The sequence below is a fragment of the Acanthopagrus latus genome, chromosome 9, assembly GCF_904848185.1.
Source record: "Acanthopagrus latus isolate v.2019 chromosome 9, fAcaLat1.1, whole genome shotgun sequence".
Lineage (NCBI taxonomy): Eukaryota > Metazoa > Chordata > Actinopteri > Spariformes > Sparidae > Acanthopagrus > Acanthopagrus latus.
In genome coordinates, this window is record NC_051047.1 from 1665764 (window position 1) to 1693357 (window position 27594).

At 42.1% G+C, this 27594-nt stretch overlaps 1 protein-coding gene across 1 annotated transcript in view; it reads right to left on the reverse strand.

The window, feature by feature from the left end:
* Nucleotides 1–6765: 6765 nt before the first annotated feature.
* The window catches only part of vwa8 (von Willebrand factor A domain containing 8), an 85151-nt gene continuing 64322 nt past the window's right edge, over nucleotides 6766–27594 (reverse strand). The window contains exons 38-45 of the mRNA XM_037109561.1: nucleotides 23681–23789; nucleotides 23340–23496; nucleotides 16659–16767; nucleotides 14261–14386; nucleotides 13551–13709; nucleotides 11048–11146; nucleotides 10343–10581; nucleotides 6766–8399 (exon numbers count right to left, since the gene is read on the reverse strand). Coding sequence (XP_036965456.1) covers nucleotides 8291–8399; nucleotides 10343–10581; nucleotides 11048–11146; nucleotides 13551–13709; nucleotides 14261–14386; nucleotides 16659–16767; nucleotides 23340–23496; nucleotides 23681–23789 — 1107 coding nt within the window. The 3' untranslated portion in view covers nucleotides 6766–8290. The remainder of the gene's footprint in view (nucleotides 8400–10342; nucleotides 10582–11047; nucleotides 11147–13550; nucleotides 13710–14260; nucleotides 14387–16658; nucleotides 16768–23339; nucleotides 23497–23680; nucleotides 23790–27594) is intronic.

The following is a 27594-nucleotide window of genomic DNA, read 5'->3' on the forward strand; positions in this document are numbered from 1 at the left end:
GCCAGCTACAAAGTTAAGCCATTTTAAGAACTTTGCTGTACAGGATAGTCCAGAGCAGCCTAAGTTTGTTGTAGTCCGGGATAATTTTAGTTTCCATCAGGCTGCTCTGGTCCAGAACTGGTTCACTAACTATGATCAATTTGAAGTTGTGTACTTGCCCCCTTACTCCCCATTTCTAAATCCTGTAGAGTCATTTTTTTCTGCTTGGAGATGGCGCATATATGACCGCCACCACATCCATCCTGTGGCCAGACCCCTACAGATGGCATGATCCACAAGCTCACTTTGCTTTAACTGAATTTACTGTACTGTAAAATACACTACTGTAATGACATGATTTTGAATTGAGTATTTCATTTTTTGGTTGTTGCGAAAATGTGCCTTCTGTGGAACGGAATCAAAACATTGAAAACGAAAGACGGCAGTGTTTTACATGAAGTAGACTAGTGTGTTGCTGCTGATCTGAAAGTGTATTCATATGATGCAAGTGGGTATCATTTTGTCATCAGAGTGACATTTTCACAAAGGATTGTTAGGTGTTGATAGCAGAGTTTCAGTTTGACGTAGATGAGAGCGGTTTATTTCCCAGTGTTGTGTCTTATTTGCTTGTGTGTAGAGTTTTGACACAATGAGCCAAGTTTTGCAAAACTGTAATAAGCCCATTGGACTCAGTGTGTAAGGTTACTGTGGGGTTTTTGGGGTTCTTGTTTTTTGTGTTTAAGACAGATGAAAAAAAACTTGCAAATAAATCAGATTTGTTGTGAAAAGGCCCTTACCCTGTCACCCAGCTGATGGCCACAGCTTGTCTGTTTACCCTGATCACATGTACCTTGTAGATGGCCATGAGAAGGCAATGTTCTGTGCACACAGATATAAAACAAGAAATAACATTATGCTTGCAACTTATTTTCACTGGAAGAAATTGGAATCACCAAGCCAGTTGACATAATTTCAAAATCTGTCAAAACCTGGCCTGGCCTATCAGGCTGGTTCTGGTCTAGTAGCCATGCTCTACAAATGTATTTTGGGTTACATTTAAGTGTGAGTTTTGAGACCCTTTTCACAGCCCTGATTCACACATACGTGTTGTGTTTCAGTGCAGGTGGGGAACATGGACGCCTGGATATCCAGCACATTCATGTGGATTTTCAGAATGGGACAGCTGACTCTTATTTTTCTGTGCACTGGAAAAATGCATTTGTGAAGACCATAAATGACTCACTATTACATCACACATATCTGTAAATCCTGTTTTCATTTGTGCATTGTGAGACATGCATTTGTTATACGAATTATTTGTAATAATAATTGGTTGAAGCTCCAGTGCCAAGTGGTGAACCTCCCTTTCCCACCAAACACGTTTCTTTTGAGTTTCTCTTTATCTCATTCTTTGGTCTAAAGATCAAATATGAATACAATCGACCTGTCTTGATTTTAACTTCAACTTGGTTCAACTGCAAAAGGAGTCTGAGGCAGAGGAAGAGGATGTTAGCCCTGCAGAGAAGGTCCAAGAATCTAAAAGAGCTGTGATGTTCCCCCCACAGCTCCAGGCGTGTCCTCTCTGTGCGTCTGCTCTCCGCCTGCCCCCGTAAATCAACATTTGTTAGAAGACACACACATATCCACACAAGGGTTGAAAACAGAGCACATAAAAAAATGCACCAGACTCTTAAAGTAGAAAGAATTGCTGTCTTTTGAACAAGCTAGTGGATTTTGTGGATGCGATTACATTTATAAATGTCATGGCAGGGCACATGTACTTTTTTGATATTCATTTGCATCATACATTCTTTGACATTTGTTCTTGGGACAATACTGATTCTGACAAAAAAAACACACAAAAAAATCCCCATATCACATGTTTGTAAAAAACCTAGAGTGTAACTAACAACACAGTCACAAGCACATAAACAAAACAATGTTTACCAGTTGTCAAGGAAAAACAGCATTATCATATCTGTTCTGAGAGCTGATCACAGCAACGGTCTGCAATACCACATCCTCTCCATGATGTAAGACTCATCACATGACAATGAAAGCTTGAACTATCTGAATGGGAGGCATTAGTAATGGAGCATTCACCGTGCTGGTGTCTGATTCCACAGGGAGTGTAACGGTGAATGATAGAAAAATATCCTTATTTGGCTTTAGAGAAATTGACAGCTTGTCAGGTTACACTTTTTTTTTTCACATTTCATTGCATTGCATTTTTTCAGTTTGCGAAATGAAACAGCAGTCTATGAATATGACTTGAATGGAAGACTAGAGGCAGACGTGGACAATTCAAGTAGGTGTAGGTTGTAAGTGGGTAGAATGTGGACAATGCCAATACAAAGTGGAAAGGTTTCCCATCCTTGTGCCTCCGTTTCCATTAGGAGGATATTATATTCATGGCCACACACACACACACACACACACACACGCATGCACAAACACACACATGCATGCACAAACACACACATTGCGTCTGCGTTTGTCCTTGTCATTGCCAGGCAGTTAAAGTTTCAGCAGATTAACACACACAGCCTCAATGGAAAAGTCATTTTGTCAACTGAAACCACGTGCTTAGTTGCTGATTAGCTCATGTAAGCCTTGCCTGGCCAAAGTGGAACGTGTATAAAGATAAGAGCCAGTCCAGTTGGCTTAGTGTGTTAAACTCTACCTAAACTACAAGCCTACACTTAAAACAACACTTAGTAATTGAACATCAACTTTGTTAACCATAAAATGTGTGAAGTTCACACTCATTTCATGTCTGTGTTCCCAGGAGAGGTGGAATATGTAATCTTCCTGAGTGAACCTGATCAGATGCTGGAACAAGTCTCCTGCTGTCCAAAAGGATAAACACAGACACCCTGCAAAGGAAGTTCTTTTTGTCCACATGTGCAAATATGTCATTTCATTATTTGTGATGCAACACGACTAAAAAATAGACAGCTCAAATGACATCAGAGGAAAAGAATGATTCACTTCAGAGGTGGCAAAATCAGATGCTATTCACACTCTTGCTGTGTCTAGAACTAGTGTCCATGAAAACTACACACAAGCTCAATGACAGGTAACTTTTTGACTGCAGCATTGCTCTCCACCAGGGAGATGGGCAAGGCTTCCTAATCCCTCTGACTCTACTTCTTCTCCAAAGGAACGGTGTCAGCTTAAATTCCTCAGAGAGCTCCAGCTGTTTTGGGACCAACCAAGAAATCCGTGACTAAGCTAATTCATTACTTCCTCGGGTGGTAGAGTGGGTAATCCTCTAACTGGAAGGTCAGAGTTTCATTCTCCAGGATCCTTGCATGTGGAAGAGACGAGATATTGGAGCCCAAATAGTTCCTGATGGCTGTTATATCAGTGTATGAGTGTGTGCGAATGGCTGAGTATAGACACGTCGTTAGGAAGTGCTGTATTGCTCCTGATAAACAGTGTGTGAATGTGTGCATGAATAGGTGACTGTTCTGTAAAGTGCTTTAAGTGGTTAGTGCTCTAGAGAATAATCAAACAAAGCTGCTGCCTTGTTTCTTGGTACATCTCCTATTATTCAAGAGTTTTCTGGGCTTATCAAGTCCAAATATCCCCATTATTTGATTGGACCACTGTAGCATCTGTAAATAAAGTTTTCAACATGGCCGACACAGAACAATCTGCAAAGCCACAGTATCCAGAAGAGAGCATGGCTATATCTACTATCCCCACTATAGAGGTGACATTACATGTGCCAAGACCCAGTTTGTAGAGCCAGGGATCAGTATAACAAGACCCCATATCTGATTGCCATCCAGCTGGCAGCAAGAGCTCCTCCCAGGCTGTGATCCAGAAGAGGCCTTGGTGTCCCTTGATTTGGAAGGTGCTCTTTCCTGAAGAAAAACTGATCCAAAGACATCTTTGAAACACTCTGGCCCCTCACCTCAGACCAAATTGCCTTAGGAGACGATAAAAGAAGCTGTTGCCTCTGACAACACAACTCCATGGGTTGTGGGGGCATGCAACCCCCACCACCACCACCACCAAAATAGGGTGGAAATTCTCACAGGGTGACATATAATAACCTATTTAATGTCTGGTAAAAGAGTGTATTGGGCTAACTGAAAAACAAAAGTTTTATTGAGACAGTGCTACAAACACTGTGTAACAACACATTCAAATAACATCGTATAACATATAACACTGACATATTATTAAGTTGTAGATTGTCTGCATGTTTGCCATAGTTTATCCTAAATCATCCTACAGACAAACTGTGAGAGCCAAATGGCGTCCTCAGCTCTAGGTGAACTTAGATGATGTGCTGAAATACGGCCTTGTAATCCTCTCTTTACAGCAGTTTGTTTTTCATCACCACGCTGCCTGTCTGACTGGCTGCCCACACATCTGCGGATCAGCATATCTGTGTGTCAGGTGCTCCGCCACTCTGTCTTTGGGTCTGTCAGCAGCACGACTCATAAGGCTCCACTCAAGATTCAATACAACTCAATTAGGACTTGACAGGGGCAGGTGTCAGGTGGTCACTTGGTGTGTGTGTGTGTGTGTGTGTGTGTGAGAGTGAGAGAGCAAGAGAGAAAAAGAGAGAGACAGAGAGAGAGAGAGTCCAAGGTGTGGTTGTCTGCCAGACCCATGAGGGAAATCTTTCAGTACAAATAGGCCAGTGTCTCTCTTTTTTCTTACCACACACCATTTCTCTCCACAGACTCAGGCACAGACTGATATTAAAGTCCAGCCAGTCTTATCACTAACCACATGGTGATTAACAGCACTATTGACTATGGACTGTTATTACTCCCGAATTAATCTGCCATAAAGCACCACAGGGGATTGACGCCCTCATTTATGTGCATCCATAACGGTATTGGGTCGACTTTGTGCCTGACATTATTAAATTCTAAATCTTTCTGCACCCACACACACACACACACACATACACACACACAGGTCAGCTACGAACACATGCTCCTGTTTCTACTGTTCTGACAAACACTCGGACAGTCACTCTCCCCTGTCTGTCCTGTGGAGTTGGCATGAGATCAGCAATCAATCACATTGAGCTGTCAGTTTCTCACTGTGGCGTCCCTCTGTGGGCTGTATGGAGATCAATCCTGGCGCAGTTTAGCCCCCAGTCAACACGAGATGGTCACACTCATTCTGTGTTTGTGTGTGAGTGCTAAACACAGGGTCCTGACTAAAATGTGATGTCATCAGGCAAAAGTACCCAAAAATACCTTGCTTCAAGTTTAAACTTTATGAATCACCAGCGCGATTTTGCAAATGTGACTGACTCATACTATATGTGAGCATGTGACGAAAGGGAGGTCACAAAACAAACACACACCTAACACTGACTAATGCATGTGCTACCCTGTTAGTCTAGACGTCTTATCTCCTTGTTGTCACCATACAAGGCTTTTAAGAGTAGGAACACCAGGTGTGCACTATGGAACTGTGTGTGTGATTAAGTGCCTGAAGTCATTCTAAGAGTCCGTTTGTCTTTGCAAACCGAGGTGATAAACTGTGTCAATAAAGCAATGTAGCACAGGAAGCATGGCAAGAAAGTGGTGCAGACAGTAACTCTCACCATACTGACCAGACAGGGCCACAGATAAGACTGTGAACAATATTGTGACGTATCCCCTGCCATGCCCGGCGGGGATCCCAGTTGCCAAAGTGGTCCTCGATCCTCCACTTGTAGGCTGCCTTAGCATCCCTGATGCTTCAGGTTTGCATGTCACCAGACCGGAAAACGGTGTTACAGGCCTTAAGCAGGAGTTGTATGTCCTTGGTAATCCATGGCTTGTTACTGGGAAACACACAGATCCCCTGTAGTTTACAAGTTAATGTAGCATTTACAGGTGTCATTTGTGAGAAATGGCCATTATTCGAGAAATTACACCTGTAAATGTTTTACCAAGTGACATACTGACCTAACTACAAGTTAATGGCAAGTTTTTTTTTTTTGTTGTTCACATTTTGACATTCTTAACACTAAAAGTCAGACATACCTTTCCTGGAATAAAATCCTCTTGCCTAAAAGAACAGACACAGCCGTGGGCACTTTTCAAGAGCTCAAGTAGCCAGTGACTTAACACGTAGATCTTTAAAATCCTCCCTTCTAGAACACTGAGGGAAAAAGACATTGAAAAAATCGACAGAAGTCTCTGTTGTCCTGGAGTGTGAAGGGTCGGATTAGACATGGTGTCGAGGATTTTGCGGAGGGAGCTTCAGTTGGAGAGGAGCACAGTATAGCATCAGCCTACATATTCCAAAATCTAAATTGTGAAGCGCTGCAGAATACCTTTAAAGATTTAGGTCATTCTTTAGTTTGTCTCAGGACTACCTGAAATAGGGCCAGTGGGCCATAGTTAGCCCACAGTGTTCCAGCTGCCGGATGTCCAATGAAAAAATAAATAAATACATTTTGCTAAATGAATTGCTGTTATAGTTTTTGTGAGGTACAACTGCTTTTTTATCCTTAATTATTACCAAATATGTTTTCATCATTTGAGCATGGTGGGCAAAGAAACACTTTACACAGGAAGTTAGTCAATTAAGAGAACCTGGTATCCATTTCCAGAGAAAAAGTTTGGGCACCCGGGTCTAGTATATTCAAAATAACACAACCTGCTGGTACATGTTTTCCCTCGGACAGCGGGGGCTGATTGTTACAAATGGAAACATTAAAATCACAGTACTCACACATACATACATCAGCCTCAGTACGCATGATTATTTTCATCAGTGTCCATGCATTATTCCATCCAAAAACTGTGGGAATCAAACGAGCATTATTAGCATGAATTTATTACAATTTCTTACAACACTTGTACAATTTTTTTCACACAGTAATTACATAAAATAATGTACAATTCGCTAAAACTAAAGAGATTGAAATCTATCTTTCTGTATATAATATTAAAATGCTTCTATGCACACTTTAAATTATACCCAAACATGAAATTTCAACATCTTTTCATGAAGGCAAAATGTCAATTTTACTACATCCTACTAATCAGCAGAATTGGAAAACAAGTAAGAGAGAGGGTCAAAGACAGAAGTGGGTTAATAAAAACACTGACAGGACCTCTATCAGAGAGGGATCAATGAACAATGGATAGCTAGAACGGCTGTTCTATTGATCCTGTCAGTGAAGCATAGTGAGGCGTGAACACCAAGTATCACAACCAGGGGCCAGACTGATACGCAGTTGGACACAGTTGGCACAGACAGGAAGAATTAATCAGACGGCACAGCCTGATTCAAATGATGCACACAAACACACACAACTATGCACACAGACACAGACAGTCAGAGAATTTTCTGCTAATTTGCCTTGTAGTGGCGAAGGTGGTCATGAGTATGTTTGAGAAAGAAAGAGAGGAGTGAGAGGTCTGGCAATAAAAGGCCATCTCAGATTCCTTGCTGGACTGAGACGAGCATGCGGTGTCACAAGGTCCAGCAGTCAGGAAGGAAAAGGCTTGTGCATGTTGACATAGATGCTTGGGGAGAACACACACACACACACACACACACGCGGCAGGGGCTTGGGCAACAGCGGCTGCCTTTAAAGAGCGTGTGCAGTCAGGTGGGAAATTCCCTGGTCACAGTCACGACATTCCAAAAGAGCCAAGTTACTGCCGCTAGCCACATCCAAGTGTCGCTCAGGTGGTGTGTTGGTGTTGCCCGTCATGCGTGTGTCTGTGTGCTTTTCTGTGTGACAGATGAGAAATGAGGAGGAAGTCCAAATAAGTGAGGCTGTTCCAAGTTCATGACCCGTCCTTTCTAAGTAAAGTTGCTCACAACCCAAAACAGGACGAGAACGTACGTGTGCGTGCGTCAGCACACTATCAGCCCAAAACACAAAACAACAATAGGCTGGACTATGTGCTTGATCCCAACATGGGGTCTGAGACAGGCTCCAGGCATTCATAATGTCACTGCAGTTATCAGTGCAGTGCGTGTCATTTGACAGTAATGCAGTCATTGTGCACATAATCACAGACCACACTGTACAGTTCTTATTCCCAGAGGGACGGTACAACACATCTAGATATTATTTAACTCTGTCACGCTAACACAACACTGTCACATTTTGACTGAAGGCTTCTGTTGAATAGTAAACATAACTGTCTTTGCCCTTCAGGCTTGTACAGAGGTGAGTCTTCAGACCTGGTACAGTCAGAGAAAGTTTTAGAATCTGATACAAAAAGTGAGTTATCACTCAACTCATTTGGAGGTTTGGACTGTGTGAGATAAGAAGAGAGTGTGTGTGTTTCTGTGTGCATGTGCGTTTTTGTTTGTGTCAGTCTCAGGCATTGGACAGCACTGTAGATGTAAAGATCTGCTGCAGTATTTGGGGGATCTGCTTGGTGTCCATGGCAACAAAGGATCTCCCAGCTGGCAGGGTCTTTTGGAGTCTGAAACAAAGAAAAGAAGACACAAGTGTGAGGTTAAACAGAGGGACTGAACTTTAGCAACAGAATCATTTCCCAAAATAAGAAGACACACAAGTCCTTGTTTGTTGTGTGAACTGGTGCTAGACATTTCCACAGACACAGAGTACAGTGTGTGAATGAAAGGGCTGTCATTCACATGGTGGAGCCACTTCAACTGCATCTCAGTCCTTTGTATGTACCACTTCCTCTGATGGAACTCTTTTCATTCTGTCATTCCCTCATTCGTTTACACAGATCTCTTTTCCGAACAGTAGTTTGTCCTTTAAATGAGGACAGACGCAAGCATACACCGTCAACAGGGATATGAACAGCATTCCCAAAGTGACCTAATGCAATATTATGTAACTGCATGACTTCATCATCATAACTGAGTTCCAATGCTTGTGTGCTTCCATGACAATGGAAATATAAACCCCTCATTTCTTTATCCCAGCATTCTGACTCGTACTCATAGTTAAAGTGTAATTTCGTCCTGAAGCCATTATCAAGAGTCAGAGGTTGTGTTCCTTTTCTTCCTAGAGTAATGAGCGAGGCTCAAACCAGGTCATTGTCATTCTGGAGTTCTGGAGCTCGTGGCTGCATTCTAATCATGAAGCCAGCAGTTCCTCAAAGCAGACTGAAGCATGTACTTACCCCTCTTTGTCCATCCCAGGACTTAATCTGGGATGTGACAACAAAGGTCAGCAGGAGCAGCAAGCAGGAACATGAGCAGGCCTCACCTCCACTAAATTGGAGAGTTCTACTCACTCTGAAGTCTAGTTGTTCTTCATTGGTTTTGGATGACCGACTACAGTCTAGACCAACGAACCAATTTAGCGTTTGAGTTTCTTTCGCAGGATCCTTAAAATGGACTACATGGCTCCTTTACAAGAGATGCTGATGTTTATGGACAGTCCACATTGAAATACCATTTGAGTTTTTTCTATCCTTCTCCTTTTCACTTCATCCATTCTTCTGCTTTGATCCATTACTACCTCTCACTCACCCTTTCTCTCCCGCCCTCTCTATCTCTATCTTCTCTCCCTCTTTACGTCACCTTTTTTTGACTTCCTTCCTGTCATTCTTATCCTTATCTGGCATCAGCTCTGATTACTCCCCCTTCACTAATCTTTTCTATTAGGGATGCAGTGATTAAAGTTTGCGTGGCTGATACAGATTTCTTAATGGTATGACCTGCTGATTCTGATTTTGTTGAATTCTGATTTTCTTTCCAAAAACCATAATTCACAATATATTCAAACATTTTTTTCAACTTTCTTTAATCTGAAATTCAATTGTATAGTCCTAATAAAACATTGACTACAATAACAATCTTACATTTTCTATAAAACTGCACCAGGTCACAGTACCCTCTCACTCTGATAAGCATTTACGTAGTGTATATTTTGTATCTTGCCCACCTTGGTTCAGACAACAGAGCCTCTGTGTGTTAAATGTATATTATCCTCAAAGAAAACGCACAATTAATGCCCTATGGATAGAATGTTTTACTTTCCTTAAAGAAAGCAGGTGCAACAGATTCATTTAATAACACATCTTGTCATCAACTGAAGAATTAGATATATCTGACACTGATCAGTGGCCACTGGTCATGGACAATCATGCTAAAAAACCCAATCGACGGCCAATCGACAACCATATAACTGTCTACAGGTTGTTTTAAGGTCAGTTTTCGCAGATAACTGCGCGTGTTGTGGTAGGCAAGACTCTGAATCAACGTAGTAGCGATGCAGCAGCCATGCGCATGAAGAATGCGTCTAATGCATCCAGTGTGAATGGTCTAACCTGTTAACACAGACGCTGAAATGAAAAGTAAGAGGTAACGCCGCACAGCAGCGCTGCACATGCATCCAGTGTGTCCGGCCTGTTATTTGTGCCATCGGCTATTGTCTCCATCTCCTCACCTTTCAGCCTGATCCCCAAGGGATCCAATGAAGATAGCAAAGGCATTGACCTGTGGGTCCGAGGTCAGGACTTGGGCGAATCGCTCGGGCCGGATGCCATAGCGTTCCAAGTTGGCATCGCTGAGCACCACCACAAAGTGCTCATCGGCCTCTTCTCTTGTCAGCTCCTTAATGCTGGCATCTGTGCCCTCCAGAGTGTAGTCACCACTCATGCAGAACTGAGAGTGGGCATGCATGGTCTGCGGAGGTGGCGGTGGAGTGGTAGGAGGAGGGAACAAGACAGGACATCATATTATTCAGAATATTGCACAGGTCGAAAAATAGTTTGTGGTGGCTGATCCTGGAAAGTGCTGGACTGGGGACTGCAAACAGCTCTGACCATTACACTCAGAGGCTACCTTTCAACTGTGTATTTAAGAGTCAGTTCACCCATGACACAAAAACTAAAAAAACGTTCCTGGACATTCATATAATTATCTGAATAACTACACACCACTGTTTAAGTGGTGGAAGTTGTTGAAGTGAAAACAACACCAAACAGCATTGCAGCCATTCACTTAATGTACACTCATAGCTGCATTTCAATACAGGCTTCGGAGACATAGAAAGTCACCAGACAATAATCAAAAAATGCTTTGCATGAATGTGCCGGAATAACTGGTGTACAGTAAAGAAAACATGAGTGGACTGATGATTACTCTGCACCTTGAGGACTTTGAGTCTCTGCTTGTTATTCTTGGGAACTTTGTCCGCTCGGACCAGCTCGATGTCGTAGCCGTCACCAGAGTGGCCCACTATGTCATACTGCCCAGAGAAAAAAAGTTTATATTAGACAAAATTTACTTAGATGGTACATAGGTACAATGTGTCATAAAGAATGAACATAAATAGCAACAATGACTAAATATTATTTTGTGTAGAACCCTTTTGTCTCATCCTCATGCAGGACCTAGACGCAGGTGTGATGGTGCAGAAACGTCAGATCGTAACTTACACAGAGCTATCCTCGCTCCAACCCGGACACACTCAGGTATGTTCGTCCTGTCATGTCAAAGTGTCTCACATAGGATATCCATCACAGCTGGCTTATGTAAGGCTAGGTCAGCCTGGCACTGTGGGTTCCACTCAGCTATTTCAGGACGCAGGTATTACGTATATGGGCTATTTCCAATAAGGGTGGTTATGGCTGTGGTGGTCAGAGGTATGCGACTGTGTGTCTCATCTGTCCGTGGAGCTGTTGCTGGGTAGATGTGTATTTTTTCAAAATGCTTTCTTTTTCTCACATGATCTATTTTGCACTTTTTTCAGTTGGGTTTCTAAACACATCAGTCACCAGGAAATTCTTTAAGTTAAGTCAAGATGTATATATATTTATATAATTAAAGCCGCTCAAATAAAAATTCTGAGGTTTTGTTCACAACACTGACATGTACGTTTTCCGTTCCTTTTTCGGCTTTTAAATGGGGGTCTGATGGCTGTTATAAATAGGACATGAAACTTATAAGTGACAAATTCTTAGGATTAATGTTTCATCCAGCCATCTTTATTTACACGCACTGTTTCAAATAGAAACCGTGAATAGATATGTTTGTTTGACCTACCACCATCAATGGATATCTTACATTGTACACACGCATACACACATACACACACACAGAGTAAGGTAGCAGGTAGCACAGACAAACTGAGGTGAAGGTTTCCATGTGTTTGTGTGATCAGATGCGCTTTAACGTAAGGGGTGTTATGCAAAGAAAGCCATAACACTGTCTTGTGATGAGAATCACTGTGTGTGTGTGTGTGTGTGTGTGTGATATTTGATCAGTTTTAGTTGGGTTGAGTGTCACTTAGGGGCCAAGAAGTCTGTCTCCCTTCAACTTTTTTACACATGCTCACATCTCCCCCTCCCCCGTCTCTCTCTGTTACTCTCTTTCCCTTCTTCTATCTTTGGCATTATCCTTGTTTCCTTGGTAATATGGGTCTACTCTTTCCCACTATCAGTGGCCCGTGACATGTATCAACTGTTGGGTCTTGTTTGCATGGACTTATGTGGTCAAAAGGTTGATATAAGAGCACCAGTGGTACATAAGGACATAAGGTTTAAACTAATGAAAGTCTAGCCAAAGCCGAGCCCAGTGTGGCTATCCATGTCAGAAGCCACACAAAACAACTCCTTTAGATGGCTGACCTCAATAAGGTTTCATTCACAAGACCACCAGGGTGAAGGGAAACATTAGTGGATGAAGTATATTGACCCAGGAATTATCCAAATAAAGTGTCATATTACAAAACTGTGTGAAATGAATTTCATCTGAGTAAGATAAGCCTGGTTGGTTATTATTGTTTATAATATGGTCACTGTACAGAGACGACCAGCTGTGGGTGGAAACCTGGTTACCAGTGTTTCTCAGGAGTAGTGTGGCTCCAACACATAGACCATTTCATTTGTAAACAAAAATGCTTTTCAGGGTCAGATTCATTCAGAAAACAAATGGTGACATTCTCCATGTCTCTGAATAAACAGATCCAGGATAAAGCCTTTCCGAACTGTTCACAGATTCATCAGGGCCGTCCTGATAAAACCAACATGTTCGACATCAGGATTTAAAATCTGAATGATTACTTTGGTACTTTACAAGACAGACCGAAGCAACCAGTGAAGGAGGCATCCTGGAGCAGCTGGCAGTGCTGCCAAGCAGTGGTAAACATTATTGTCCTTGATGCGACCAAAGATGACAAACTCATCCAGACTCATTTAACCTTATGCTTTGTTTTTTTGCTCACTGTGACGCAAAACTATAGCCAGTTGTTACACCACGTCGATCTTCTTTTTGTTTACGTCTGTTCCCCCTGAGATAATGTCAGAGCGATCACGTGTGCGCCCAGCTTCAGTCTGCAGAGCCATGAAGCAAGAGCATTGAAGGCAAGCCCCACCGCTGCACAGAGCGCTGTGTGCTGTTTATTCAAAATGTATTAACATCAAACGTTTTAGGTGTCCAAATGCACCAAATTTGACACTGCACTTCCTGTCGTCCTCAGTAATATACATGCCAAGTATGAAGTAGATCAGATGAAAATGTTGCCACATTTGTAAGGAACATGCATTTGTGGGATGAGCAGCAGAGCTGAGTATGTGGGCTGCACTAATGAAAAAACTTGAAACAAACTCCCAAACACACATTTTTCTGCTTTGATGTTTGATGTTTCTCACCTTGAACTTGTGCTCATAGCTCTCTAGAGCCTCCATGACCATGCACACTGCCTCCATGGAGCGCTCCAGCCTGCCATCCACGCCGTTGAAGCGGTACATGCTGCCCGACACGTCAGCTAAGACTCGTAAACGCTTGGGCTTCTGCTGAGGGCTGCCCAGCTGTAAACACATGGGAACATACACACAAAGATTAGAAAAAAGTATTAGCAGCGACTCAATTAAAGAAAGTACCTACTTTTGGGGAGTGTTTTGTGTAATATGGTGTGGCTTACTTAAAATAACATTCAACACAAGGCCAGGATTTCAAAACTGGCTGCAATTACTTCAGTGTAGACCTTCACGCCAAACCAAAACTATGCAATGCTTGGAGCTAAATAAGGTAAAAAGACATGGTATGCATATTATGGTTAGTGTGTGTTTGTATGATTAGTTTGGGAACTATCTCTGTGCTGTATGTGTGTGTGTAGTATAACATACATGACAGTAGAAGAAATGACTAGAGGCTGTCTGAGAGCTCGAGCAGAACCATGGGGTGTAATAATAATCTCACACACACCACTGGAATGTTTCGTCTGACAGATAAAGGTCAAAATGATGTGTGTAAGTCTGGCAGTGTATTTGGAGGTGCGGCTCACACTCAAGTCAAAGTGTGGTTTAAATATCTGTAGCGACACACACATAAACACACACGCGCGCGCACACACACAAACCTCTGGATCCAGTTCTCCCCTGCGTTTATATATAGCCTTCTCTCCAGTCAGTCCATCGATGATTTTAGCATCATCCAATTCTCCTAGAGCCTGGTTCTTCAACCATTGTCTTTCTTTCCCTTTAGCCTGAAAAAACACACACACACACACACACATTCGGTTTAGTGGGCTTTCAGAGGCAACAGAAACAAGAAACAGAAACAAGACAGAATAGGAAAGAAAAAACAGACAGTTGTAAATCCAGCCGACACATGATGGACAAAGAGAAAGATAAACTGTACAGACAGTATGAGTAATGACTAAAAATGCAAGATTTTTTTCAGCCGATATAGTAATCGATAAATGCTTCTTATGGTTGATATAAGATGGATAATGGAAAATTTCACATTTTTGTTTCTTAAAAAGAAGTTTTTAACCTGTACTACATGCATACCTACATCTTAGCCATAGTAAGAAAGGCAAAGATGTAGTGAACAAAGACAACAACATACTGTGATGACATAGTTCTCTAGTCCACACTGTGTGGCTCTTCTCTGAGTTTACTGATGGATTGTTAACCAACTTTAAAAAATGCATAGAAACCATCTACTATATCAGAATTCTGTAAATACTGTGGTTGTTAGGTCAGTGAAAGAATTTTGGCCTTCCTATGATCTGCTCTATTTTTCAGCTATCATAAGATACCAATAAATAGCCAATAATATAGTTTTTCTAACATCTAGCTGATAATTTATCAGTCTGTGAAGGTCTGACACTGTCTGACCACATTTTGCTGTGGTCACTAGACTGGGAGGGAGGACAAGAGAGGAAGAGAAATATCACTTTCTCTCATCTTCAGCTTGCTGCATGGCTGGAGCATGACTCTTTATGTACAAGGGTTATGGCATTATCTGTCACACTCAAACCATTACAGTTGCAAAGATGCATTTCCCTAATTTGCCAAAACGTGCCAGGTTGTGAGGAAGTAACAAACTGCATCTTGCAGATGGTCCCTCAAATGTTCTTAGATTTTTGACAAAATGGTATCTTGCAATAAACTCATTGTCATCAATCATTCTCCAAATATCTCTTCCCCCATGGGATGTCTCTGCATCACTCCAATCTCCTGAGAAACAGGCTAGGACACCTCTGAAGTTCTAGTGAGCTCTGGCAAAGACAGGATACTTTGATTAATGAAGCTGAATTTCCTCGGGCCTAAAAGCAGACGCAAAAATGTGTTTCCCTGTGATTCTTTGGCCAGTTAGAACCGATGTCTTACCATGAAACGCTTGATAAATATGAACCCAGGTGTTTATGTCTGGCAAGCCCCTCCATTGTTGAGAGATAAGTAGAGGGGGGGGAGGTTTCCTGTGGGTAGACTGAAGTGGGTGGAAACAATACACTATCAGTTTAATGAAAGCTTGCAAGCTATGGGTGGGTGTGTACAGTATGTGCGTGTGTGCGTAACTCCTTAAATCACTCTTCAGGTATGATAAAAGTAACATGACTTCACGGCGTCACGCCTGCAGGGATTGGTATAATCTCCATCAGCTTTACAGAGGAAAAGAAGCCTGTGGCTACAAGAACAAATACAAACAATAAGCAGCGTTCATGTTGAAAGCCACGGCGGCTGCAAACACCTGGATGGAAAACACAAACACACACACAACATACACAAACAGAGGTTCACACCTGGACAAGAGAATAATAGAGCAAGGCTTAGTGTAACTGCTCTGTAATCATCCTCACATGCTGCATGATTTTCCTCTTGTCAGAGACACACACACACAGACACACACACGCACACACACACACACCAAACCCTTCTTGAATGTATCAACACACATTTCCTTACAGAAACTCAAACAAAGGGAGGAAAGTCTAAGACTAAATAATGAAATGGAGACAAATTCACATCCTGGATTTTTAACACCACCCTCTATGCTTTTGCGTTTCATTCACTCAACCACTCAATCAGTGTTCTCCTGTGGGACAGCGCCCCCTTCTTCCTGCCCTCTTATCACAGGTTGTATGAGGTCAACCAATTGTCTTCAGTCTACTTTGTGACCACATGGCTTTTATTGACTGGCCTCACTGACTGACTGACAGTACAGTAAAAACTGTTCTGACCTGTCAAACGAAGAAGATTGACACTGAAATACCAATTAAGATATTACGTTTTCCAAATATACCAAATATAAGGCTGAATCTACATGATGATGGACATCAAATGTAGATTTTGCACTCGTACATCTTCAAATTTGATTGATGTAGAAACTGCAATTTTGCTGTAGTTTCAACATTTCATTGATTCCTCTATTTAGGACAGGAAGAGCGAGACAATTAACTGTCTGTGCCTGAACTCTCTGAGCTGTGACTTGTTCTACAGTGTTAAAGATCCTGTTTGGAGTGAACTAACCTGTAAAGTGTCCAAGATAATACGTAGAGACTGAACTTGTCTCCTGACAGCGTTAGAAAAGCGCTCATACGTGGCAGCATCGTACTCACTCATATCAATCTCCTTCAACCTGGAGTAGAAGGACAGAAAAAACAGAGACAGACAGTTTAAGAGTAATGACACTGCATGTAAACTATCCACTGTAATAAAGCACATAGTCGTTGTATTTGTAGTCTTCATTTTGATTTTTTGACAGAGGTGTGTTGGCCTCTATTCAAATAACTGGCAGTTTAATTGAGCACACTCAGGTTTCTTCCTACCTGTTGTTGGGCCTCAATGCACACGTCTCAAACAAAGAGAAAGCCTGTAGTAGAAATCAAAAGCCTAAACTACTAGGGCCTCAGACACGAGGAGCTGCAGAACATAAGAACAGAACCGAAGCCAATAGGTGTGAAAAACCTAACCCAGCGTTTTTCATTTTGCTTGAGCTGAGCTGCAGTTCCCTCCTCGCTGGATGAGTCCCTAACCCTAACCCTAACCCTGTAGACCGCATGGTTGTTGTGTTGTCTTTTTGTTATCTGCTAAGTTCGCTTAGCTTCTCCTCTTTTACTAACTCTCTCTCTCTCTCTCTCTCTCTCTCTCTCTCTCTCTCTCACACACACACACACACACACACACACACAGACATCTGTTGGAAACTTATAGTTAATAACACTGTTATAACATAAGACACTTGTGTCTAGTATATTCCCTTTCTTGACTTCAGAGGTGGACTCCTCCTTTTTGGAACAGTGGGTATTATCCGTCTAAATTCACCTCTCGTGCAACCAAACTGCACACGAGACCAAAGACGACATAATCTTTGTTCAAACCTTGCACGCACGTGTAGTGATCACCTTTGGTCGATATATTCACTGCAACTTGTGCAGCTGCACCAGAGCTCAGACGTCGTCAGGGGCCCATGAAGGAAGAAAAAACAAACAAACAAACAAAAAAAAAAACAGCTGTCCAGAATTGCCACAGGCCCTGTTTTTGTGAATGAAACAGCTGGGGCGGGTCGGTAAGGTAACGCCGAGTGGCCTTGATGCTTGTCAGTCATGATGAGTCGCGTCTTGTCACCTCTCTGCTGTGTCACTGAGCACTGTGAACCGAACCGATGCATGTCTCTCTCCCCGGGCCGGGAGAGTTATCATACCGTAACATACCAAATAATAGCCGGGGTGTTTATTTGTTTCAATCACTTAACAGACCAGGCGTTTATTTGGGACCAGGCGGCAATTTGGTACAGGCGTTTAATTCCTTCTTCTCAAAAATCCAGGATGAAAATGTCACAAACTTCGCCGGCCTCTCTGTGAATTCTCTGGCATCCTTGTGCAACTGAAGTTGTTGCAGCGAAGGAAAAGATTTTGTCAACCATCACTCGTGGCAAACTCCTCATCTCTGCTGTCACTCATGGTGGCGCACATTTGTTTGGCCACCGCCCTGAGATCATTTTGCGGGACGCTCTCTCGTGGTGTGCCTGTTTGCTGATCACTCATCCCCACATGTTTATCTCCGGCTCCTCGCTCGCCTTCTTCCTCCCTCCACCAGGCAGCCTGGCCCTGTTGCTGTCCTCCTCGGACAGACGCTGAAGCTCAGTTTGATTTTTTCGCCAATCTCTCACATTCTTGACTGCGTCGATAGAGAAACGTCTAGGCGCAGCAAATAAATAAATAAATAAATAAAACGGCCTTCCTTCGGCCCATTATTGATCGGCCCACCAGGAAAAATCCCAGTACTCCCAATGGTCAGTCCACCCCTGTAATAGCAGTTCTCTCAAGTGGCTGTGCGTGTGTAAAAGTGTGTGTGCGTGTGTGTGCATGTGTGTGTGTGCGTTCATGCGTGTGCATGCAGTATCCCCTCAACTGCATGGAGTTCAGGATGTCGTCACTTCATACATTTATCGCAAAAAGCTGAGGCTGACAGTGGAATCTACTTCTTCTTCTTTCTGTATTTTGCAAAATAATCCTATCCATACACCCTCATGCAGCAGAGCAGAAAAAAACATTTTAGCATTTTTGCTACATTTGAAGCTGCTGCTGCGTGCTTGATTTTACCAAAGAAGATCAAGTGAGTAGAGGAAGAGAGAGTGAGCTCATGAGCTCAGGACACCTGTGGCTGAACTGACACAGGGGTCAGTATTATCAAACATGGAGCCCATTTTTTGCACCTGTGCATGTGTGTTTTCTCTTCAAAATACACCTGCGGACATGACAAGACAGGTGGACTGTGCCCCCCAAGATGAGCTTATCTCTATAATCCCACTGTGCAGGTACTTTAGTATCGCTGACACACACAGACATAGAATAGTCCTCTGATGTCCTCATCAGTGTTGCACCGACTGGAGTGTGTGTGTGTGTGTGTGTGTGTGTTGAAGAGAGACAGGTGGGGGAAATCTCTGCCAGGTGTTGGAAACTTTTGGTGACAACCAGACCGTGACCACGACAGAGATACAGAGCAGCGACTTCAAAACACGAGCAGGGACTGAAAGATGGTGGAGAGACTCTGAGTGCATGCATGAGAGAGAGAGAGAGAGAGAGAGAGAGAGAGAGAGAGAGAGAGAGAGAGAGAGAGAGAGAGAGAGAGAGAGAGAGAGAGAGAGAGAGAGAGCAATAGAGATAGAGATAGAGATAGCAAGAGGCTGGTTGCATGAGAACAGTGTAAGATGGGTGTATTGTGTAGACTGCACTTGCATCAGCCATGCAATCAAACAGACCAAACACACATTCACACGCATTCACTCACAGAACATCTACATTTGTGAAGGGTAAATGAACTGACAAAAACGACCTCTGGGAAGCCACACAGTAACAAACAACACAAAGTGAAATGTTCAAAGATGCGTCGCATGGCAGGCGCGGATGGCTCTGCATCAGTCCATAATTTGGAGTTTGTCACCTGAAGTGAACGTCTCCAGTTGTGAAGAACATAGCGATCCTAGCTTATCAGCAGAGGAGTGGGTAAGGAATGTAAGCTTTGCTGTTCAGCATTGTGGGAAGTGTGTGCAGCAGTCATGTTTGTGATGTTTACCAAAATAACAAGCGCAATGTCTTAAAGCTGCTCTGTCAGAAACCTTAATATAGATTACAGCCCCGCAAATCTGATAAGATGCAATTTTTATATTGTAGACTTTTTGAATAAAAAGACAATTTAGAATAATCCTACTTCTTTTTTATGTTATGAAAAAATAGCCGTATGCAATGAAGAAGACTAATGACGACACACACTAAAATACATAGAGATGTACTGAGAATCAATGTGCAATTGAATCACTGACAGCTGAATCCAGCGAAGCCAGTGAAGATGTAGCAGTACATTTTTAGGTTGTTGGATGGATTTGGTGTTAGCGGGATTTGCTCAATTAAATACATTTCAATACTCATTTAGTTGCTTAATCTTACATTTTAAAAATGTATTTACATTTTTTATCTTAGCGTTAAGAGGCACTTTGTAGTTTTAGGGAAAACATGTTCATCAGCGGAGATGGAACAGTCAGGAAATGCCTCTCTGAGCGAGTTTCCTTCTCTGTCAACTGTCACAGCCTGAGCAAAGCCCCGGGTTCCTAAAGGCCACTCAACACAAGATCACACTGCAGACTCACTGGTTGTTGATGGGCACAATTGTACATCAAAGGTGCACTTTGTAGTTTTGGGAAATACAATTGTAATGAATTGAATTGAGTTTTAATTTCTCCTCCAAAACTACACAGTGCCCCTTTATGAAACTGTAAGTGACTTGTATTAAACACGAATGGCTCTTGATCTTGATCTTTACCAACTTATCCTCTGCTGCGACCACTGAACCAAGTCTATCACATATGGACAGATAACCTTTCACACATTTACATCTTTGGACAATTAAGCATCAGCAATTAACATAATCTGCATGTCTCCTGTTTGTACATATGAGGTAACAGACAAGGCTACAAGGGCTGATAATCAATAATATTAATTGCTTCCTTTGATGAATATGTATGTTTAATTTTAGCCCGTTCCTTTGTAGAGACTGGCCTTGCATTCTGACACACAATGTACTGTATCACACTCACAGTGTAATCCAGTTTTTTTCAACCTGCACACACAGTCTCCCGCTCTGTTTCTCAGCATTCACACCACAGCATGTCAACCCAAAAACCAGTACATAGCAGAGTAGTGTGTGTGTTTGTGTGCGTGTGCGTGTGGACGTATGAGAGTGTTTGTGGTGAGCAGACACTCTGGCAAGTGGCCGCGTCTATTTCCTTCAAATTCCAGAACTTTGACTTAAAGAGGAGAGAGACGGCAAGTTTGTGAAATTGTTCGCACAACGACCACAAAAACAAAGACTTAAGCTGACACTCCCAACGACTACACACACTAAACACACAGTATGCTTCCTTCCATAAGACCAACCTCTCCCAGACTATTATGCTTTATTGTTCAAATATTCTGTTTTGATTTTATTAAGCAAATGATGATGCACTCAATAAGATAAACAGACTGTGTAAGCAACATTGGTTTGCTTGCTGTCCATTGTGGTTGCCTTGCCTTTTGTTGGCGTTTTAAAAAAAAAAATGTGAATTTATGTATTGCAATGAAACAATTCAATTTGGTTGACACACAACCATAACAACTTATTCAACCACTCTTTGAGCAACGCTTTCCATCTCTGGGGGTCAGTAAGTATTTCATCATGTTGCTGTTGTGTTACTGAATAGAACTTCCATTTCCGAGTTTCTGAAATCCAGAGAGAATTTTTTTAACACGCTGTTTGACACATTTATCATAATGGAACTCGAATAAAACAAAGCTGCGAAGCAACGAGGAACTTGAGAGAACACAATCAGCATGATGGAGTGTTCCAACAGAAAAGCAACAGAGGTAAGTGGGGTGGGGTAGACACTGCTCAGAGCCATCAAGCTCCAGAGGACAGAGTCGGGGGCAGAGCTAGACCTTGTGGAGGAATAACACCCCGCGGTCAAATCTCTCTCTCTTGGGGCTCTGACTCGGAGCTGTTCACTAATGGGAGGAGAGCTCAGACTTTACTTTTAGCTTTTGAGATTAAAGAGTGGATTTATCTTAATTCTTGTTTATCAACCTGGCTGCAGCAGCGATTCGTGGATGTGACCTACATTGTCAAGTGTCTATGTTCATTAAATGCTGACTGGACCTGGAGGGGAAATGGATTTCATTTCATGAACATTATTTTGCAGAGAGGAGAGGGGAAAATAAGAGAGAACCAGAGGCTTCGGTGAGTGCTGAGCTGGCCTGAATTCAAACAGAAAAAACATAGACACACACTCTTACCACTCTTACTGCTGTTGCTTGCTAGCTTACAGGTATTTGGGGTGAGTAAACACACAAGTGAGTAAAGCAAATAAACAAAAATGCTAAAACTCATAAGAGTGCTTAGCAATCAGTATGAACACACTATAAGATAACATTTCTCCTGAAAATGGGGCTGAATTTGTACATGTTTTACTCTTGCTGGTGCCTTCCATCCAACGACACGCAGCCTGCGAGCACAGGACCTCTTGTGGATCATCTTTTGTGCCTTGCAGTGAGCGAACTGTGTTTCCAGGTAACATGTTCGTTTAGTATGGAGACACAGCCAGAGACCTATGAAGACATGTGCGATTATGTGCGTCTGAGTGCACATTCTCATGTGGGAGATTCATATTCAGGCATACCTAAGCCTGTTTTTACTTGTGTGTGTGTGTGTGTGTATGTGTCAGGCACTCAGGGGTTTACGGAGGGATCATAGTTTGATTGATGCCTGACCTGAAGTTAAAAAAACAAAGGATTGTGCAGACACAGCAGTGAATAGCAAGGTAGAGAAAAAGCCTGACAGAGTTGGCCTGCGATATTAAGAAAATAAATCAATCAACCTGGGCTATCTGAAGGCAGTTCTGTTGTGTGTGCTCACCTGCATGAAGAACAGTCAAGTACAGTGACAACTACTTGGAAGCAGAGTATCAGCATGTAGCTACAAGATTATTTCTGGGCTTAGTGGGACACTGATAGACAGGCAGAGGACAGCGAGGAGGGAAACAGGAAATGAGTGTCAAAGAATAAATTATAAAAGCAAGTGAAATGACTACAAATAGGAAAAGAAGAGATTAAAAAAAAAAAAAAAAACGACAGAAGAGTCAGAGAGGTTGTTCTTCTTGGTGTGAAAGAAGCCAGTGTATGAGAAGGGGCAAGCAAGAAAGGGGGAGGACAAGGGGGATGGGGGAGAAAAGAAAGTTAAGAGAATGAGACTGTTTGAAGCAAATGAGAACAGAGACAGCCTTCATGGTTGAGCTGGTGAAAGGGCTGGCCTCTAAACCCTCCGCTCTGAAGCAAATGTGTATGAGTACACACACACACACACACACACACACACACACACACACGCACCAGCTGGAGAACTGCAGCCTGTGGTTGTTTGCTCAGGATGGAGCACCATACAGTACCTGGGATTGCTGACCGATGGCCAAAGCAAGGCCCATACACACGCCTGTTACACATTACACACATAACACACTTCAGTTCTGGGTAGTTCCAAAGTGGAGAGAGACAGTCATTCAGACATTGTGGAGCTAACTCAATTAACAAACAAGTTCTTGGTTAAGAGTTGGCTGCACTTCCTCATACTGAGCAGGCATTTTCAGCAAGTGATCACTGGATTTTCCTGGAAGCAACGTACCTTTCTTTGAAGGCCTTTTCACCCATTTCACGTGCGGCCCTGCGCACCTCTTCTGGAACTGCGTCTTTCTCAGCCTGGGACACCTGGTACACCTTGTGCCCTGCATCTAGCCGATAGGGCCCCCCTTTGCCACCCAGCCCCGCTGTGTCTCTGCCGCCTGCAGAGAAACATTTTATGAGGAATTAGGGATGAATCACAGTTTGTGCGCTTTAGATAATCCATAACTTATATGAAACTACACATTTAAGACAGAGTAAAAAGTCAGCTTTCATTTTACTGTAAACATAGCACAGCGACTTAGATGATAAATGTTGAATTGGTTGAATAGTTGCACTGGTTACCTGTGCCTCCCGCCCACTGGTTTCCCCCAACGTGAGGAGCGTTGTTGGGGTCAACCTTGCCATGTTTTGGGGCAGTGACATCCTGGCCGCTGTCCCTCTGGACGGTGATCTGAAATGAGAGGCGTGAGGGCCAGTTTTTAAACATTCAGAAGACAAATAAGTGCAGATTCTCGTACATCTGTTCAGGTGGCCTCTGAAGTGAGCTATGGACAACAAATGCCTCAGCTTGTAAGGGGTGAAAGCATCAGTATTGTAATTGTGACGTGTATACAGTCTCATGGAGCTGTACTTCCTATTGTACATTACAAGTGATACCTCATATTGTACATGACAAAATGATAACGAACCCAGTGCCGTAAAAAGTAACCAAAATTCATACATTAGTAAAAGTAAAGAAATCGTGAAGATATCACTTTGGTTAAAGTGAAAGACACTTCAGAGTATCAGATATTAAATGTACTTAAGTATCTTAGTATACTATGGGTCGAACAGTTATAGATCTGTTATTGAGCATTTTTTAGAACATTTATGTTATTTATTCGTTTCATCTGATTGCTGATAAATTTACTGCTACTTTGCAGACTTTGCATAAAGCAGTAGAGCTAAAGTAAAAAGCACAATATTTTCCTCCAGAATGTAGTGGAGTGGCAGTATAAAGTAACAGAAAACCACCACTCCACACCACAACCACTGGGCTTTACTGTGTTTTTTTATTTTTATTTTGATGCTTAATAAACTGCATCTGCATTTAACCTGTGAGATGCTGATGAGATACCACAACAAGCATTTGTGCATTTGATACAAAAGACATATGCAGGCTACATATACAAAGTGTTTAACTAACCAGTTCTTTAGCAACATTCCAAACCACTCAGGAATCCAGTTTCATCAGATAGGCTGCAGTAAGTGAAATTAACACAGTATTACAACATCTCCCAGGAAAAGCTCACAACAGTCACACTCTGCCACTAACAAAGATGTGTTTAATTGTACTTTTTCCTTTTCTAAAGTCACACAACTTCTCTTGGAACATCCTCTTTCTGTTAAACCCCCTTATGTATTAGTATGTAAGACGATCATCAAAACACTCAGCCATGTGGCAAACAGTTAAAGCATCAACAGAATGAACTTTGTATCTTTAAGCTCTGAAGCTTTGGCAGGATGGACAGAATAGGTTCTGTCTCTCTCAGCAGGAGAGTGATGAGATGGAAGGAGTGGAGACACCAAGAGGTTCAAGCATTGGATTCTCAGGTCCATCTCAAGTCCACCTTCAGTGCCAAAATCAGCATGCTGGCGCTCACACTGGGGCAGGGCAGCCATCCAGAGTCTGGCAGGCATGAAGGATTGAGAGGGTGAGGGGTAGTTCAGTGGGATACTAAGTGTATCCCCTGCAGCTCAGCTGCATTCTTACATACTGCTGGAATTTCAATGGTATCTTTGGGGTTTGTGAGGTTTTGTTTTATACTGTGTGTGTGTGTGTGTGTGTGTGTGTGTGTGTGTGTGTGTGTGTGTGTGTGTGTGTGTTATCTTTTCTGTTTTTTATTGTTGCTTAGTTTGTCATGGCCTGTGCAGCTGAACAGAGACTTATCTAGCAGAAGCAGCAGTCCAGCTAAGAAGGACCCCTCCTCTCCCCCTACTGACCTTCTGTCCACACCTCCAACTGACACACAGTGGAGCTCAGCTCAGGATCTGTTCTCACACTTACATGAGGCTGCTGCATCAGCAGAGCTCTCTATATTTAGTGCAGATTAGGAGGGCCGGTCTGAAACCATGTCAGATTACCAAGACAAGACAATATTCATCATAGAAACCAGCTTGTCCAGTGGACCTACTGCAAGTTTCATGACTTGTCAGTTGGGTACAATACATTTGGTTGTTCACACTATAATATAAAAATGTTAAGCTTTATCCAGAGTCCATCCACCAGATGTTTATACCGTTTCAGTCATGCTTCATACCTGAAATGGTGTGCATAGGGGCACCTTGTTAAAAGGAGAAGGGATCATTTGCTTTTTCCAGAAGAAGAAGAAGAAGAAGAAGAAGAAGCTAGCATCTTTAACCTCTCCAGCAGAGCAAACACTGGGAGTACTGGGAGTAAAGAAAATGCTATTCTAATGTTAATTGGTTTTAACAAAACATTTGATAGTTTAATGATTAGCTTTGGATGAAAAAAGCTGCTTGGTAAAGCAACAATAAAATCTAATTTTAAAAAATAACCCACCCCCCCAAATCATCATAGACAATATAGAAATACTAAAAAACCAAAAACCTCCTGCTCCCCAGGTCTGAGCTCACCAGAGGCCTGCTCCTCTTCACCTCCATGCACATCTCAGACACTCTCTTCATCCAAACCTGTGTGTGGACTAATTGCCAAAGACTATTCACAAGTCTCATCTTTGTTGTGCATGTCAATAATAACTTGTTCACACTAAAAGTCTCTCTTGATTGAACTGTTCTTAATCTGAATTAAGCATCAACATATGTAGACTCATGAACTGATTTATCGCAGACGTACATCTATACAATGTGATGCCACCCAATACAACAGATCTGCCACATCTGCCACTGGCCACATTTTACTGTGGGAAACATGTTATGAGGGGGTTTCTGGGGGTAAAGATAATCACCAAAGATTTTATAACATTATAAAACATTTTACACAAACAAATATAAGCTAGCCAAGTATGTATGAGTTGTATTCATGTATTGTACAATAATGCAGGGATGGATATTCTTTCTGCTGACATCCAAAACTGAATGGTTGACTTTGTTATTGATTTAACTCATCAACATGACAGCAAAAGCCTATTAAAAATCTCCCATCTAAAATTAATTAAATTTACAGATTGCAGAGATGAACTGATTATTTTCCCTTTATTTTATGAATGACACACTATAAGTTTCCCTATTCCCCATTTTATGTTTGACCTTGAAGGTTTAACCTAGATTGAACATTTTCATAAAAAAAAAATAAAAAAATTGCTCACATTTTTAAATGAACATTTTAGATTTACATTGTCAACTTTCAATGAAAACCTCTGTGCAGAGGATGCTCTGAGCACTCTGAAATTGGAACTATGAATTTCTGAACAACCCAATATTCATAGTTCACAATAAACAGGCTAATGATTACTTTGAATCATAAACCCATGTGTGTATAGTTAACTTGGTGTGTATATACATAATATAGCTGAGGTGGATGGGGAAACAAGAGATGAGTAAGAGCTTGGCATGCAGCACATTTCTCCATCTGTGTGTGATGAGCTCTCGCTAGATGTTTGGAGAGATTATCAAGAGGTGTTTGTAATATTCTTCCCCCTCATGTTTTAGACATGGATGAGAAAAGAAACCCCTCTTAGTATACTGTGAAACAATCAACATCACTGCAGACTACAACCTCAATAGTCGACACGAAGATAAATTAACAACCTCTTGACAGGGGCATTAATATCATGAAGCATTAACCTTAAATATAAGCTATTCAAAATGATCTAAAACATGCTGCCATTGCATCATCTGTCAACCAGCAAAAAACAGTTTATTCTCCAACTGTTAGAAAGCCCACAATGTTCATATCCTGGTCAACTCCTTCATTAACGAATTTAAGATTTTCTTTTAAAAAAGGCATTTGTTATTGAGAACCTTGTGTGTTTTAATAAAAAATAATTAGCACAGTATAAGCTGATTTGTCTTCATCAAAAATGCAGTTAGTGGGCGCGCAGGTAGTCAAGTGGTTAGAGCCCATGCCACGAACGCAGTGGACCTGCACTGCATGTCGCTCCCCCCCATCTCACTCCCCTTTCTGATCTATCCACGGTCAAATAAAGGTGTCTATGCCTCAAAAAATCTTTAAAAAGAAATGCAGTCAATCAGTTTATAAGAAAAATACAACCTGCAGTATGGTTGACATGCTA